A 17,378-nucleotide genomic window follows, 5' to 3' on the forward strand; every position below is an offset into this window, starting at 1 on the left:
GTGACAATCTTTATTCAATTCCCACGCAAAGAAAGGAAAATGAATGTCTTAACACTAGGTTCTCTTTGCCTACCATGTTATATGCTGTTCACGCACAATATGAAATGAAATTATTAATGTAATATAAACGATTAATTAATACTTAAATGAATTCATAGTGACATTAAAATTTCTCCACATTTTAATAGTATTGTTCAATTTCAACTCTACGTGTTCAATTTTTATTTTTTTTTAAATGCAACATTCTTGTCTTCCTTCGTATTTGTTTCCATAATAACAGAGGGTTTAGGCACTAAATTGTAAAAGCACTACGAAAACTACTAATCCCATGAACGTAAAAGAAAATGTCCTGCCACAATCTATGATATTGCGGGACTAAAGAGTTTTAATGTTTAGGGCAGCGTGAGACACACTGCTTTTAAGAAAGTAATACTTTTTTTCTATAAATTTCAAGTATATCAAAGAGTACATCTAGATAAGTATATATCTCGTATACTAATGTAATCTATTCTAATAGTGATATATTTCTTTTACAAAATAGTTATAGCTTGAAAAATATTTAGATGAAAAGATTGGGCCATATGACCTTAGCGCATCAATAATAAGAAATAAAAAGGTAAGCCAAATTTTCTTTGAAGATATTTTTTTGTTTTTTTTTATTCTTTAACCGTTATTCAGGAAGGTCAGGCTAGGCTTAGAAATATAGAATATTCCTAGAGAAAAAGAGGCAGGAGAAACCGTGTACAGTGTCAAGACGATATCAAAAAAATAGCCTACCTCAATTGTAAATAAACGGCACTGAACTGTACTGAGATAATCAAACATCGTTAGAGAATGTCTAATATATATTTTTAAAAATTTTTAGAAAATCTACAATAAGTAAATAAATAATTATAATAAAGTTCATATGGGGCAATGCAATTGTCATTTATATAGTTGTATTATACTTTATAACCGCTACTTCCCTATGTATATATGTTTCATTTTATAGAACTTTTCAACTATTTATCCCATACAAAGTTTTGATACTGCTAAAGTAAATATTTGTAGCATTTTTTTATTTCATGTTAAAAGCTCTTGTTTGAAAGCTCCGTCCCGTTGAGTAACTTTTATATTGAAAATTATGTACCTACTACTATTCTATAATTCTTCTATTCTATAATTTTAAAATAAATAAATTCTATTCTATCAAGGCCAGGCGAGGCAGAAAAGCATGTGACTGTAAACGCGGCAGGTTATGAGATTGATTCCAACAAAAGAAAAAGAAATTCTGTATTAGATATTTCGTATTTTATTGTCCTTTTTTCTTAATATCTATATATATAAAATCGAAAGGTCACTCACTCATCACGAAATCTCAGAAACTACAAGTGCTAGGAATCTCAAATTTTGCATATGAATTACTTATAGGACGTAGGTGCTCGCTAAGACGGGAATTTGCAATATTCGACTTCTAAGGGGTTGTTTTTGGGGTCGAAAGTTTGTATGAAACTTCGTTACTACTAATGCTAGGAGTCTCAAATTTTGCATAGACGTCACTAGGACGTAGTCATGGAGACAGAAATAATAACATAGTTCACGCGGGTGAAACCGCGAGCGGGCCGCTAGTGTTAGTATATTTTCACTGCTTATACCATGTTTTTATTAATCATTGTTTATTTTCGACATAAGATTTATTCATGTTTCACTGTAATTACACTATATCCATAAGATTAATTTTGAGACTGAACTAATGGACTATCCAAGCCAGAAAGAATTTATCTATTCAAAGCAGTTTCTAAGATTAGAACTTTAAACAAATAATCTCTTTAGCTTTATAGCATAAATAAATCATATGATATTAGAAATATAAAATCTATAACTAATCTAATATTAAGCTAAAATAAAATAAATCACCTTAGAGAATGTATGGGGACCATAAAATCTTTCTATACAATATAGGGACTGAACGCTCAGCCCATCCCAGGAGGTCAGCGGGCAGCCTGCTATTGACAAAGCCATAATATATATTCACACAAAATAAAATCCAGCTTCTTTGGACCATTCAGATAGTGTGGGGCCTTTAAATTTACCAATTTAGTAATTTTTTTATTTCTTGCTTCACGCATTATCCCGCATAAGAAGAATGTGCAAAGAGAAGCTAATGTCAAGACACTCCGTTCCCCACATTCTATTCCCCTGGTATAAGCATTGGAGGCACTGGAGGCATTGCGTGATGAGTGGCAGAACTCAACGCCGCGCTTTGCCTCTACACTAGAGCGAAGAAATGAAAATTATAAACGTAAATAAATATTACACTTCCTCGAATGGGGATCGAACACACAACCGTCGCGTTACAGTTACACTCTTGTGCCACTACGCGACAACGGCCTTTAAAATATAATGTCACTATTTTAAATAATTTATTAGTTAATAAAAATAACAATAATTAAGTATTTAGAATGCTATGATACTATGGATAATAGTATATTTTGCCATTTTAAGAAAAAAAATACAATCCTATCCGCCATTTCCAAATCCACACACAAAGTATTGGACCGTGTTTGCAAGTGCCAATTGGACTACCCGGGTCGCCGGACAATGCCCCTGAACGGGCTCTATTAGCGCCAAACTAAGTGGAATTCTCTGTATAGATTAACGCGAATGTTCCTCTATCGACATTACGATAATGAAACGTCTAAAAGCAATCCTGACAAATAACTAGTAGTGTAATGACACTGAGGTATACAAAATCTTTTTGACATTGCGGTAAAATCTTAAGCAGGATCTTTGAAAATGCTATAATTTTGCTACAAGATTTGTTTTAGTTTTCCACGTAGCAGAATAGGCAGAGGGTATCTGGGAAATTAGTGTTAAGACACTCTGTTCCCATTAAGAGACTTTTTTAATACATTAGAGAAATACTATTTTAATACATTAGAAATTTAAATAATCATATTTAGGTCGTACATAGTGCCAAGAGAGATTTAGCTTTTGGCAACATTTTCCAGCATGCCCTTACCAACTCTGTTCGGAACTAGCCAACTCGACTATTATGTATCAAAATCCATGTTAAATGTAACTTTGATATAATAACTGAGTTTAGAGTCTAATAATTATTAATAATAATAAATAAAATAATAATAAAAAAAAAGAAATCGAATCTAATGTGGTGTGAGTTTTCGGGCTCGATTCCCACTAAGGGGAATTAAATATTTAATATTTTCATTTCCTCATTCTGGTAATAAGGCAAAACGCGGCGTTACATTCCGACAATTCGGTGGGAAGGGGGAACGGAAGTGTCTTAATGGGGAGAGAATGTCAAAAAATTGGATTTCCAGGTCCCCTCTACCTAACCTGCTATGTACGGGATACTGTAGATATCCCGCTCAGTTTTTGGTATATTAAAGAATTTTGGGAGGGCAATGTTCCTACCTAGATAATTAATAGGTTTATATTTTTAAATTACATTTTTAATCTCAGAAAATGTAGCATTATCACGTATAATATGGCAAAGAGGATGGCTCTATTCGCGTCGTCTAATAACAATTAAAATTAATTTTCTCGGAGGCAAAATGCTTGAATTTCAGCTTGATGCTTCATTTATTACCACATAAGTAGTCCCTCTATACCAAGAAGCCGAGTTATGACTTTGATATAATACCTTTTAACATATAATGTTTGAATGTTTAAATAATGTTCGTACAATCGATGTTTGTAGGTTCAAACTCAGTTGGAAGCAATCGAGCAAGCCAAGCATGATAGGATATCCACATCAACTGAAAACAGGCTTCTAGGTGGAGCCCATCTAGAAGTCTCTATTCTTCTCGTCTTCTCTATCATAACACTTTACTAGAAGATTAACACCAACAAATCACAAACACGAGGCCAGTAGTGGAGCAGTGGCACAAAATGTGACTGTAAACGCGACTGGTTGTGGGTTCGATCCCCACTCAAAGAAATGAAATATTTAATATTTTCATTTCTTCACTCTGGTATCGAGACTAAGCGCGCCGTTGAGTTCCGCCACTCAAAAAGTAATGCCTACAGAATTTAGCGGAAAGTGGACAGCGGAGTGTCTTAAAGGGAGCCTACTCTGTTACATGCGGGATACAGTGTGAAGCTGGAAAAAAAAATGGAAAATACTATTTCAATTACCTCAAAGTTATGAAAATTGAAAAACAATAAGTGATATTATTGATAGTTATAAACTAAGATAAGTATTTACTATTTAACATCTGTTATTTTTGGAGTTGGTGCCAGCATGGGTATTTTTGAGAAAATTCCATGAAATAAATCTAGTAAGCTTTTGTTTGAGGAGTTTTTTATTTAATTACTTATTATCGGGAAATATTTTGCAGACCTCCACTCTGTTTAGGCAAATGGTTATTTAGCATTCATATTAATAATTTATAATCCAATTTATAAATAAGCTTATTCTTAATTTAGGCAAAAACAAACAATAATTAAAAATCAAACGCATTTAAACTTTTCGCCATAATTATTATCGCTTTATTAGTCCCAGCGGCGTAATTTACAAATCTATGTTTGAAGAAACTCAGTAATGGGAGGTTTTTAGTAAACTTTAATAATTAAAATGAGTTGCTGATTGCCGTCAAAGTTTCCAAAGCCTAGGTATATACCTAAGTTATTATACCAAGTTTTATGAGTCGGGTAAATAAGGACGTGACAAAAAAAACGTTACAGAGGATGCCATTCAAGAATGTACAGTAAGAGAGAAAGAAAAAATCTCAATCTTCTTTTTTTTTAAGCTTTACTCTCGTGTATCATTTTGGATATCATTCTGTGGAACCATTTTAGTAACAATTGTAAATATAATATTACATTTCTATACATAAATCTTTTGCTAGAAGTTGCAGTAAAGAGCACGCGGTGTCAGCAAAAGGCAATATTCTATGGCACTACCGTTTGCATCCACTAACGATTTGCTGTAATTTTATATGCAAAGGCAGCTTTATTACCATTCAAATAAAAATAATTGAGAGTTTTGTATGACACATTTAAAGATGTAATTCTGACTGAAGGTACCTACAGTGGGTCACATCGCAATGATTATCATCACGTAAAAAGCCTATATTCCTCGACAAACGATCTAAGAAAGGTCTCACTGAAAACGAAGTGTCTTATCACTAGGTTCCCAGTTTTCCTCTGCCTTTCCTGTTATGTGCGGAATATATCGTGAAACTAAAAAAAAAGATAAGAAGGAAATAAATAAAAATTTTCCAAACTCGATATTCTAACAAGTAAGATAAAGCACGGCATCGATGCTTCTCTTTGATGGAGTAAACTTTGATTAGAGATTAAAATCTTAATACAAGAACGATATTTATCTATACATGCATATAAAAAAACTATTAAATATAAAATTCTAATAATTATGTTTTTTTCAAGTGGATATAGTTATTTACACAATACTAAGATACAAGCAATCATTTTTTTTATCTTTTTTTTCCGGACTAATGTCCGCAACAGCTGAATCAATTTGGACTTGCAATAAAAGATAAAGGGGATTGTAGAGCAACATATAGGCTTTTTTCATCCCTTAATTCCTATGAAATCGAGATTTTCGCTAGAAAAACTGAGTCTGTCATACGCCAATACCTATCGTGTTTTTACAAAAATATGTAATAACTAAACATTTTTCTTGTAAATATGATTTTTTTGCAAAAATTATACTAAATTCCATGCAATTGCTATGAATTATGATTTATTGAGCGTGTACCATAACCGTATTAAAATGACTAATCAAATTTTACATTAAATAAAACGATACAACACAATTAATATACATAAATGAAATACAAACACAAAGATTTTCGAGTTCGAATAGAACCTGATCACTTTTCTATCGAGGCACTTTTCCGTACCTACACTAAATCTATTTCTAAGTGTATTCTTACATTAATTATTTCGCTTGAACGCTTAAAGAACTTCTAGAAAGTCATATCATACATACATACAATTATAATAGTCAGGAAAATTTCAACTGCGTCGCAATAGCCTAAACTTTAATATCTTGGGAAATGCCGCTTGATACTGACCTGGGGTTTTTGCAGGGACATCTTAAGATAAATATGTGAAATATCACTCGCAAATGTTTCAAATATTGGCAGAACTTAATACTAGGCTTTGTTTTCCTACCTTCACTGCACTAACTTGTTGTTTCTGAGATTATTGCGTACAACCAAACTAACGCTTCTTTATAATATTAGTGTAGAAATATTATTTAGGTGTATTTCACAACTTGCAAATTGTCAAATTCATTACGTGCTTGGGAAAAAAGGCAATTGAAAAGAAAGCAACAAAAGTTCGATATAAGTTTTCTCATACGAAGACCCTCGAAGGGATCCTTCCTATCGGTAACAGTTAACTGAATTTGCCAGCAACTGTTGTCTAACTCAATGCATGTTTTCAATTTATCCACTTTTCTCTTCTCGAAATATTTAAGTAAAAAAAAAGGTAAAGTAGTGGTTTGGGTAAGGGTAGAATAAAATTAGCTGCGTTTCGTTACAAGTTTCGTTCTAATCTATTGTTTTTTCTAAAGCACAATTTATATATGGCATGTATTCACGCTTTATCTCGCATATTGCGGGGTACACAGGGGGAACCCTATGTTAAGGACTCCGTTCCCCGTATTTTCCACCTAATTTTCGAAATTATCATCGTGTTAAATGTCGAAATTTAATACTTTGACATTTTCTTCGAGTTCAGAGCGAGGATATAAAATTCAAGTCCGGGGGCAATCAAACCTACAAACTTCACATTTAACGGAATTTATCATAAAAAATTACATCGAGCTTCGTAACTTAACATACAATGTCTCGAAAATTAAGTGGAAAGTCGGGAACGGAGTGTCCTTACACTAGGTACCCACTGTCCTTCTATATGTAGGATACTGGGTGGACCTAATCAAAAATACAAAAAAGAAAAAAAAAGAATTCATGAGACTGAAAATGTTGAAAAGATTTCTGTAAAATTTCACTTGAGTCGGCATCGCTTAACCAAGACCATTGAATACGCCTCTGGAAACATTGTATTTCATCTGCAGTAGACGTGTGTAATGCGAGTTGAATGCAGAAGCTTATACTTCAGTTACATTAAATCATTTTAGTTTAAATTTAATACAGTAGGCGGCACAGCGTATAACTGTAAACGTGATGGTTATGGGTTCGATTTCTACTTGGGGGAATTCACCATTTTAGTGCAAGACAAAGAATTTCTCGAAAAATATGTCGTGCGTGTTTACCTGTCTGATGAAATGCTAATAGAGTTGGAGTAACTCGGTAGTTTAAGAGCTTGTCACGAACCGTTGAAATGTAGGGATGCTACATATATATATTACTAGCGGCCCGCCCGCAGCTTCGCCTGCGTGAACTACATTATTAATTTCTGTTTCCATGAGTACCTACGTCCTAAAAGTGACGTCCATGCAAAATTTGAGACTCCTACCATTTGTAGTAACGAAGTTTCATACAAACTTTTAACCTCAAAAACAACCCCTTAAAAGTCGAATATTGCAAATTCCCGTCTTAACGAGCACCTACGTCCTATACATAACTCCTATGCAAAATTTGAGATTCCTAGCACATGTAGTTTCTGAGATTTTGTGATGAGTGTGTGAATAACCTTTCGATTTTATATATATATAGAAGATATATCTTCGAAAATGAATCCAATGAAAAAATAAATATTAGAATGACCACTCGGTCACAAAAACCTCAAGATTTAATTTTTAAAAATATATACGTGTCAAGAGTTAGGGGAGCGATGAGTTAGGTTTCGTCGGGTGTGCGCGCGTACGTGACATTTCATCTATCAATTGTATATAATTTCCACTAAGCTCTCTTAGGTTTGTGTAGAATGCATAAACAATATGAGAACATTGAATATTTACTTGAGGCCATCGTGGCGCAACAAAACTGCATCTGAATATAAATGCTGGTTGTGGGTTCGTCTCTCATAATTTTAATGCGTTGAGTGCAACTTAAAAAAAAAAATTAAAATAATTATAATAGAAAAAAAAGTTTTTATGTATTCTACACAAGTTATTAAAAAAATATATATTTTTGGGAAAACGTATAAAAATTTTAACGTAGCAGAATTGGAACCCACACCTTTTGTTTACTGTCCAAGCATTCTAACTGATACGCTTATTTAACTTATTTAGGCATCTGTGCAGGATTTTTTTTACAATGCGTTTATCTACTCGTATAACAGTATATAAGGTGTAATACTTTCACATATACCCACAAGTAAAGGTACTATAATAAATAAATCTTGGTTGTTCATTCGTCCATATTTTCCAAGAAATTAATCTCATATCGGCTCAGTTAACTTTATGGTAGGTAGGGTACATAAGAATAATTAGGTCATTTTACATTTTTTTTTATTTTTGACCCTTTTCTTACTTTATTATATTTTAAAGCATGAAAATCAAAGAAAAGATTTAAAAATTTGAGTTGTGAACTCAAAAAAGAAAAACGTAATAAAAAAAGCACCAATTATCAAATGAAGTTAAATTTATTTATCTTCGTTATTTTGGTATATAGTTACTAATATTACAAACAAACTTATGGCGTAGACATGTATGTTATCATAATAATTATTTTTTTATACAAAAATGTTGACAAATTATACAAGACTTTATTATCTTTATCACATATCTTATTTCATATTTAACATAAGATTAAATCTAACAAAAGATAAATCTACTGGTTAAAATTTCACAAAAAAATTAAAAACCATGAGGCTAAAAAACATAAATAAAACTATATATTTATCAGATTTAACAAAATTTATCAGTATCAAAATACACACTATTATTAACAAAAGGTATGGTTATAATAAGCTTAGATTTTTTGTTATCCACATGGTAAGTTAAAAGTTGAGTTTGCAAATTATGCGGCAAAACAACAATATCCTTTAACTTACGACTACATAAAGCTCTAACTTTCATAACACGATGCTTAATTTCTACGTCCAGTGAATGTTTATTACAATTTTCGAAAGGATAAATGCGTTTGTATCCTTCAGGAGTGTATAAATCGACAGCATTGTAATCATAAAGGCCAAGCTTGCTTTTATCTACGCCAACTTCTTTGAATAGATCTACCATTTCAGTGAATACGTCATCAAAATCTTCTTTACTATCATCCTCGTCCGATTTTGTTCCTGGGCATGAGATCCAAACCCTCGACTGCAGCCCGTTATCGTGCAACTTGGTGCCATATCGCGGTCTGTTGTAAACGTTCGGCTGTAGTTGACAATGAATAACACCAAAAAGCAACAGAAGCGAAAATAAACGTCCCATTTTCTCTATTCTTAAGTAATAACTAAGCAATGAATATGAACACTATATATAAATTAACAAATTATAATAATAAAGTTAAACGATTTGCTGTTTGTACGTTGAACTTAATTGCTAACATATATTTGTTCTTGTTTCATCGGGAGTCTTAGTGTTAGAATAAATATTGCTTTAAAAACTATATACGTTACACGTAAGTTTTCTTATTTAATATAGAAATAGTTTGGACGAGATAAAATCTAAATATAGGTGATTTTATTAATGGTTTTTGATCTTTTAGCACCGGTAAATGTACAAGGGAAGCCTATGCTCAGTTGTGTCATACAGCTGGCATTGATGTTTATGATCTTTTAATAAATAACATCTTTATAAGTATAAATGGAGTAGGAAAATCTTATTAGTATATAAACATAAGTAATTAATATAGTAATTAATAAAATAATAAAACTGCTTTTCCAGGAAATCAAGGGACTGTAGATCGTCATATAGTTGATATTCATATACTCATATGAATATCAACTCGATTTCTCCAAGCATTCCTGAGATAAAAGCACAGACAGACAGATGGACAAAAAAATGATCTTATTCGTAAAATTTTACAAAACAATTTACAATCGGAGCTATCTTTTCTGACACATGAACAAAGAGGAAAGAGACCACTTAGAAGTGCAAATAATTTATACTTACCAAAAACAAGAACCAATTATGGCAAAAAATCTATTATTTATGAAGGAGCACAAATTTACAACAAATTGCCTCAAGATATAAAAACATCAAAAAATATATATAATTTTAAAACTAAATTAAAGGAACATCTTATAAAAATTAAATAGAATCTGAATAAGATCCGATCCGAATAAGATCCGAATCCCTGAATTATGACTTCTTCAAAATGTGGGTAAACCTAACTTCATTGTAAACGGTCATGGTCAAATATGTTTAAATTATCTCAATATACCCACTTTCACTTACATTTGTTAATTGAGTATTTGATATTGTTTTCTTCTTATTATTTACCATGTTTTGTTGATTCCAACGCTCACATTGATTAATATGTATTTATTTAAGATAACTCTGTATTTCCCTTTAAGTGAAATGTAATTTCTTTTGAGAAATAAAGAAACTCTTTAACCACAATTAATATCAAAAATTATATGTATATACTAGTGTAATATACCTATGCCTATAATGTGCCATATTATGATAAACTTTCGACCTGTTTAAAGTTACTCTTCACGATATGTACCATGCAATATAATAATTTCTATACAATGCATAGAAATATAAAAAATAGGAGAAGAAACAGCCCTTGTGAAAAAGGATATGAAGCAACAAAATATTGGTAAACTAGAACTTTGAAGAAAAGTTAAATATATACATATTTGAGGCCGTCGTGATAAACGCGATAAAAATAATGTTTCTACTAGAAATATAACACAAAACTACAGTCATAATAACAATAATAGAGCCAATGGTCTAACCACCCAGGACGCAAAAGACCGTGTAAAGTGGAATAGGTTGAATAGGAGGAAGGCAGACCCTGGCAATAGCCGGGATTAATGCCAGGAAGAAGAAGAAGCCACTATTACATCAATTCTTTATTCTTATTTAAAATCTCATCATTATGCTTATTAGGTTCTCTCTCTTATTTCAGAGACATAACGTGTTGCGGTACTAAACTCCGCACTTTACCTAATCAATGTTATTTATCTCATACTTATTCATAAAATATTCCATATTGTAAACAAATAACGGGGAAACCCTATATGTTGGAGATAACATGAAATTGTAACCTTTTATCCCTTTTACGTTATCGGTGAAGTGATTGCCGCTCTAAATTGAAATAAATTGAATTGGAAACTTCATATTTGGGAGGAGTCATTTAGGAGGATAGGAGCCTGACGCCAGTCAGGGAGGGGGGGTCAGTGTATCGGCACAAGCGTGTTACTGCTACTACTGAGTGAACGCGACGGTTGTGGATTCGATTACTGCTGCACTGCATAAAATATGTAATATTTTAGTTTCTTCGCCGCGGTGATGAGATGAGCGTTGTGTTGAGTTCCGCATCTCTCAATTGCCTTGGTGATAGAGCGAAGAAATGAAAATGTTAATAAACAATTATACATTCGCATTCAGAACAAATGAAAATATTATATTATATTATTGTTAGTAAGCGTGAACGGTTTGAAGCAGATAACTTTACAATAATGAGTCAAAGAATGTGGTAATGCTTCTTAATAATTTTTTATCGTCTTTTTATTACTAATAACAACTATAACAATAATTTGTAATGGTTATTTTTATTATTATTTTTTTAGAAAAAAAATGATTACAAACTGCAGAGATACAGATGCCGTGCTACTAAAACAAAATAAAAACTTACAAAAAGTAAGAAATTTTTATTTTTTACATATCACCATTTACCACTTAATACAAATAATTAAATATAATAATATTAAAAAAGTAAAGAAATCGTTTTGAAAATGTCTTTTTTCTACCATTATTTACCTATTTAACAACAGAAACAATACAAACTAAATACATTTGTTTATATATGCATAATGTATCATCATTCTAAGAAACCCACGACTAATGTTTATTCTCTCCAGAACGAACGATAAAGGATAAACTATGACCCATCGCGCGTATATAAGTGCAACTGAGTGAGCGTCCGTCTCAGTTTAACAAATACAAGAACAAAACTAACATGTACGCAGTCGTGCTTTTGGGATTTCTGGCGCTGGCTGGTGCCGCGCCACACTACGGCTATCACCACCATGATCACTACGAGCATTTTCCACATTCTTTCGAATCGGAACTCGATAGATATTTGAGGCAAAACGTTTTTGATACCAGAAGATTTTGGGAAGATTTACAAAGAGACATGATGCAGCTCGACACGATGTTGGCGGACCTCGGCAAACATTTCCCAAGCAGTGTATCAAGTGAAAAAATTGAAGGTAACGAGTACGTAATTACTATACCCTTGACAGGTTATAGAGAAGACGAGATCGCTATTAAAGCGAGGAAGGGATTACTTGTAGTCCAAGCTGTCCATAAAGTTGATGGTGAATCACAGAGGAACTATCTGGACGTAAGGACTTTGCCCGATTGTGCTAACGAGGCTGGTAGCTGGACTTTTGATAAGGGAATTCTTAGAATTACATTCCCATTACATAAAGATGAAAATACTGATGTAGTGACAGAGGCTGTCGTCACAGATGCACCACAACACAGTCGTGAAGAAATGGAGCCACATGATGGGAATAGCAAACCAAATAATGATGATAATATCAGGGGAGATATTGATGTCAGGGGAGTCCCTAATCCAAGCGACATTGAAGTCAAGACTAAGGTCTTGACTAATGAAATCCTAAAAAGAACTCCTGTAGAAGCTACCACGTACGCCGTCGACTTAAAAGGTGAAGTCGAACTATTACCAGCCCAATTTTAATTTTTTTATGGATTTAATTATATCTATATATACAAGGTGTTGTTTTTTATTTTATTATTTAAAGAGAGATTTTTGGTAGTAAATACGTAAATGAATATTGTTATTTAATATTTGTTTAAACAGATGTTCATTGTTGATCTATCTAAATAGTAGAAACGTTTATTGAATTTGTACAGTATACAAAAATAAATAATCCTTTTCTCATTCTTTTTCACATTTTAAAATGTTATTATTATTACTTAATATATACTATACTACTGTTGTGGCACCGTCATACAGAATGTGACTACAAATGTAATAGTTGTAGGTTCGATTCCTATTTATTTATTTTTCGTTTTCCTGCTCTAGTAAACAAAGCGTATCGTTGAGTAGCGTCATTCAAGGTGCTATATTTCGAAAATTGGACGGAACGTGGGGGATCGATTGACTAAACACAAGGCTCCCTGATATATGCGGGATATATGTTTACCCTGATATATGCGGGAAAAAGAGAGAAGCTTATTTTTAGGCTTCCGTACCTAAAAAGGAAAAAACGGAACCCTTACAGGATCACGCTGTCGTGGGGTACCTGGGTATAAAAGGGACCGTCCCTTTTGTGGGTTCGATTCCCACTCGGGGAAAACAAATATTTATGTAATATTTTTATTTCGTTCTGGTAACGATACAAAGTGCGGCATTAAGTTTTATCTTTAACACGCAATGCCTCCACACTTCTGAGGAAAGTGAGGAACTGAAGTGCCTTACTGGAATCAGAGTGTCTTAACACTAGGTTTCGCGGCTCCCGCGATATAGCATGAAGCTAAAAAAATCAAATATAAAGATTGTTACGATGAAATATCGTAGGAAGGAAATTAATTATCAGTCTCATTACCCCTTAATCTATATATATAAAATCGAAAGGTCACTCACTCATCACGAAATCTTAGAAACTACATGTGCTAGGAATCTGAAATTTTGCATAGGAGTTACTTATAGGACGTAGGTGCCCGCTAAGACGGGAATTTGCAATATTCGACTTCTAAGGGGTTGTTTTTGGGGTCGAAAGTTTGTATGAAACTTCGTTACTACAAATGTTACGAGTCTCAAATTTTGCATAGACGTCACTAGGACGTAGTCATGGAGACAGAAATTAATAATAACATAGTTCACGCGGGTGAAACCGCGGGCGGGCCGCTAGTTTAATCATATATTTATTAGTCAAGTATGTACTTACAGACTAGACAATAATATTTAATTATAATTTACTTATATATTGGTATAATATTGTTTGTGTGTATTTTGTTTTCTTAATTGTCGTTTGTTCTCGTCTATCTTATATGATTATCTTTCTCAGGAAGTACAGATTGTGAATTGATTTTTTTTAGATATAAAAAAAATAAAAAAATACATATATGAAGATATTACACGACGTTTATCATTTCGATAAATGTTTAAAATAAATTTTTATCTTAAAATTGTTAAAATTGCCAATCAACACACAGTGTCTCGGAATCGGGTAGAGAATGGATAACGGAGTGTCTAGATACTTAATGTCTCTACTTGTACCATGCTATATGATAAATATTAACTATTTAGAATAACTAGATGAATTATTTATTAAATAAATACGAACGTATTATAATAAAAATATATAATATTTATCGGCAAGTTCGAGAAAGGTCGCATAAAACCCACAGATTAATTATTATTTATTATCAATTTAGTGTATATGTATAATATATAGTTAGATATAGCAAGTTTACCATCTTTTTATATGTTGATAAGAAATAATACATATGAAGAAGTAAAAATAAATTATTTTGAAAATAATAGGTAACTTTTACCTTACAAAAAAAAACATTTTTATGGTATTCAAAAAGGAGGATGTTAATAACATCCATTTTAAATTATATTTTTGCTATCCAATCCTCCATTCCTATATATATTTGTATGTATTTACTTTATGAGATTACTCAGCGAAGTGTAAATAGATTTTGGTGATTCTTATTTGTATAGTAGTTGATTTTTTTAGCACTTAAAACAATCGAGTATTGAGAATTACACGCACTGAGTACAAAAATATTAATTTCATACTGATGTCTCTATCAAACAGTTGAATGGACTTTAGTCCCGCAATCATAAGATACTTTTTATACTAACTTAATTAACAAATAAAATAAAATAAATAAGATAAAATTTTATAATAGGGAACATATGCTTGCATTTTAAAGAACAGAATTTGAGTTGAGAATCTTTCCATTGATTGCAGTCAATTAAAAGGTGAAACAATAAGGTTGGATGACCGATTATTATTTTATTACTATAGTGCGCTGTATCCTGTGCATAAAGCAGGGTAGGCTGAAGAATCCTGGGAAGCTACGATCCGTTCCCTATCATGATACCTCCGTCCCCCACGTCCCAAATTCTTGAGGCACTGAGTGTTGGGTAGTGGGATTAAATGCCGCGCTTTACCAGAGTGAAAAAATGAAAATATTAAGCATTTCATTCCTCCTAGTTGGAATGGAATCCACAACCGTCACGTTTACTTTGGCACGTTTGTGGTTCTGTGCCATAAGGGGTACTGTACTATTATAACAATTATAATAAATTCTTACTAGTACTCTAAGCTCTGTTTAATAATAGAAAGGAGATACAAAAAATAACAAAAGAACAGTACCTTTATTTGTTAAGAATACAACTGGTACTACTTGTGTGAAACAACAAATAACAAAAATAACACCTAAGGCTTTCAATATAATATGTATAATATACAAAAATCACCGCAACATCCAATTTTTGATAGCCATCGAATAATATTCAACTGCGTTGCTGGGAACTTCATCAACCGGCCAACTCAAGTTATATATATTGCATTTATTTTTGTAAGCAAAAGTTATTATAACAAAATCATCTTCAACGTCCCAAAATCCATCCGAAATATCAACAGAAACGGGCAGCAGATGCAAATCTTCCAAATATTTGACAACGCTTCCACCTTCTGCTTTCTCTGTCACTCCTATCCTCGCAAACAAAAGACGATGCATGGTTTCCATCGTAACATTCGATAAACTGACGCCTGGTACATGATATTTTAATATATATTCATTTTGAGTATATATTTCACTTTTGTTCACATTTTCATTGCAGAACATATTTCCAAGTGATGATTCGAGCTCAAGTAATTCTCTACCAATATTTTGTTGTTTCATTTCTTGTTTCTGCTTCCACAAAGGTAGTTTCTTCTCCCACTTTTTTATTTTTAAACATTGTTGAGAGTTGATTACGTGGAATATTAATACTAAGAATATTGCACGATACATGTCGCGAAGAGTGAGCACTTAAATAACCAAGAGTTTATCATAAATGACATTTAATGCATATATTATGCCTGCGACGTGTTTTCTCAGTTTGATAAGAAATCATTTATTAGTACATATAATATACATACAAGATAATGCTACTCTGTTTATTTTGAAAGAAAAAGAGAATGAAAGAAAAGTCGAGAAAGGATTGGAATTGATCAATTGGTCCTCATTTAGAACCGGATTGAAATAAAAATCACTAAATGGCAAGCGAAACTTGCCACTAGTTTTTACTGCTGTACAGCAGTAAAAGGTATATTTTTAAAAGGCTTAGCCGTTTCTATCGTGAACGAGTGCAAAGACAATAAGATAAAAAAAATCATTGTTTTGCGATTTTATTAGATGAATAAAAAAATAACAAAAAACATTACAAAAACTACAATTTTATTATAAAATTTATTAAAATTTATTAAGAAGAAAAATAAAGAATAGATTATAAACAAAGAATACGTTGACAACGGCCCAAGTTCAAAACTGCAGCGAAGCGTCAAAGCTCATATGTACAGAATACAAAAATAAAATTATTACAATTTGCAATTTGTATTCTACAATTATATCTCTAAAAATCTGTTACTAATCATGTTCAAAACAAACAACAGATCATTTAATAATTTTATTATAATTTTATAATTTATAAATAATATCGTTGTTCATCACTACTTAGTTACCTCTTAAGAACAGAAGAAATGACACGTTTATTTTTGCTTGTGCTACTTTTTGGCGTTATTCAGGGTCGGTTTAGACGTACCGGACTTCACCGCCGTCACCGACCGTTGTACGATATCGGTGCGCGACCTATGTACTCATCAGGATATGACGAGGAAGATGATGAAGATAGTAAAGAAGATTTTAATGATTTGTACACCGATGTTGTAGATCTATTCAAAGAAGCTGACGCGGAAAGACGACTACATGGCATTAAAGATAACAATGCTGTCGATTTATACACACCTGAAGGGTACAAGCGAATCTATCCATTCGAAGATTGTGATGAACAGTCATTGGAAGTACAAATAAGACATCGTGTTATGAAAGTGAGAGCTGGATGCCAGCGACCTGTTTGCAAGTTGAAGGATATTGTCGTTTTGCCAGACAATTTGCAAACTAAACTTTTAACTTACCATGTGGATTATATAAAATCTAAACTTATTATAATCATACCTTTTGTTACGAATAGTGTGCTTTTTGACAGTGACGAATTTTGTCCACGTGTTGACATGGTTCCGTATTTAAGATAAAGATTGGTATCTTTTTTAAATTGTTTTTCTTTTTATTT

General features: G+C 32.3%; 1 protein-coding gene across 1 annotated transcript; it reads left to right on the plus strand.

Annotated features, from left to right (window-relative positions):
- The first annotated feature begins 11,978 nt into the window (after positions 1 to 11,978).
- Positions 11,979 to 12,796, plus strand: LOC146535385 (uncharacterized). Its single transcript, XM_085191118.1, has one exon. It carries the CDS (start codon positions 12,015 to 12,017, stop codon positions 12,759 to 12,761), a length of 747 nt encoding a protein of 248 aa, XP_085047244.1. The 5' UTR covers positions 11,979 to 12,014; the 3' UTR covers positions 12,762 to 12,796.
- The last annotated feature ends 4,582 nt before the right edge of the window (positions 12,797 to 17,378 follow it).

The sequence above is a fragment of the Heliconius melpomene genome, chromosome 10 (genome assembly GCF_056956725.1).
Source record: "Heliconius melpomene rosina isolate 202511_hmr_F chromosome 10, ASM5695672v1, whole genome shotgun sequence".
In the NCBI taxonomy this organism is placed as follows: domain Eukaryota; kingdom Metazoa; phylum Arthropoda; class Insecta; order Lepidoptera; family Nymphalidae; genus Heliconius; species Heliconius melpomene.

What these genes read in the sequence shown, in the direction of transcription:
- LOC146535385 (XM_085191118.1), top strand. Translation starts at nt 12,015, where the DNA reads ATGTACGCAGTCGTGCTTTTGGGATTTCTGGCGCTGGCTGGTGCCGCG.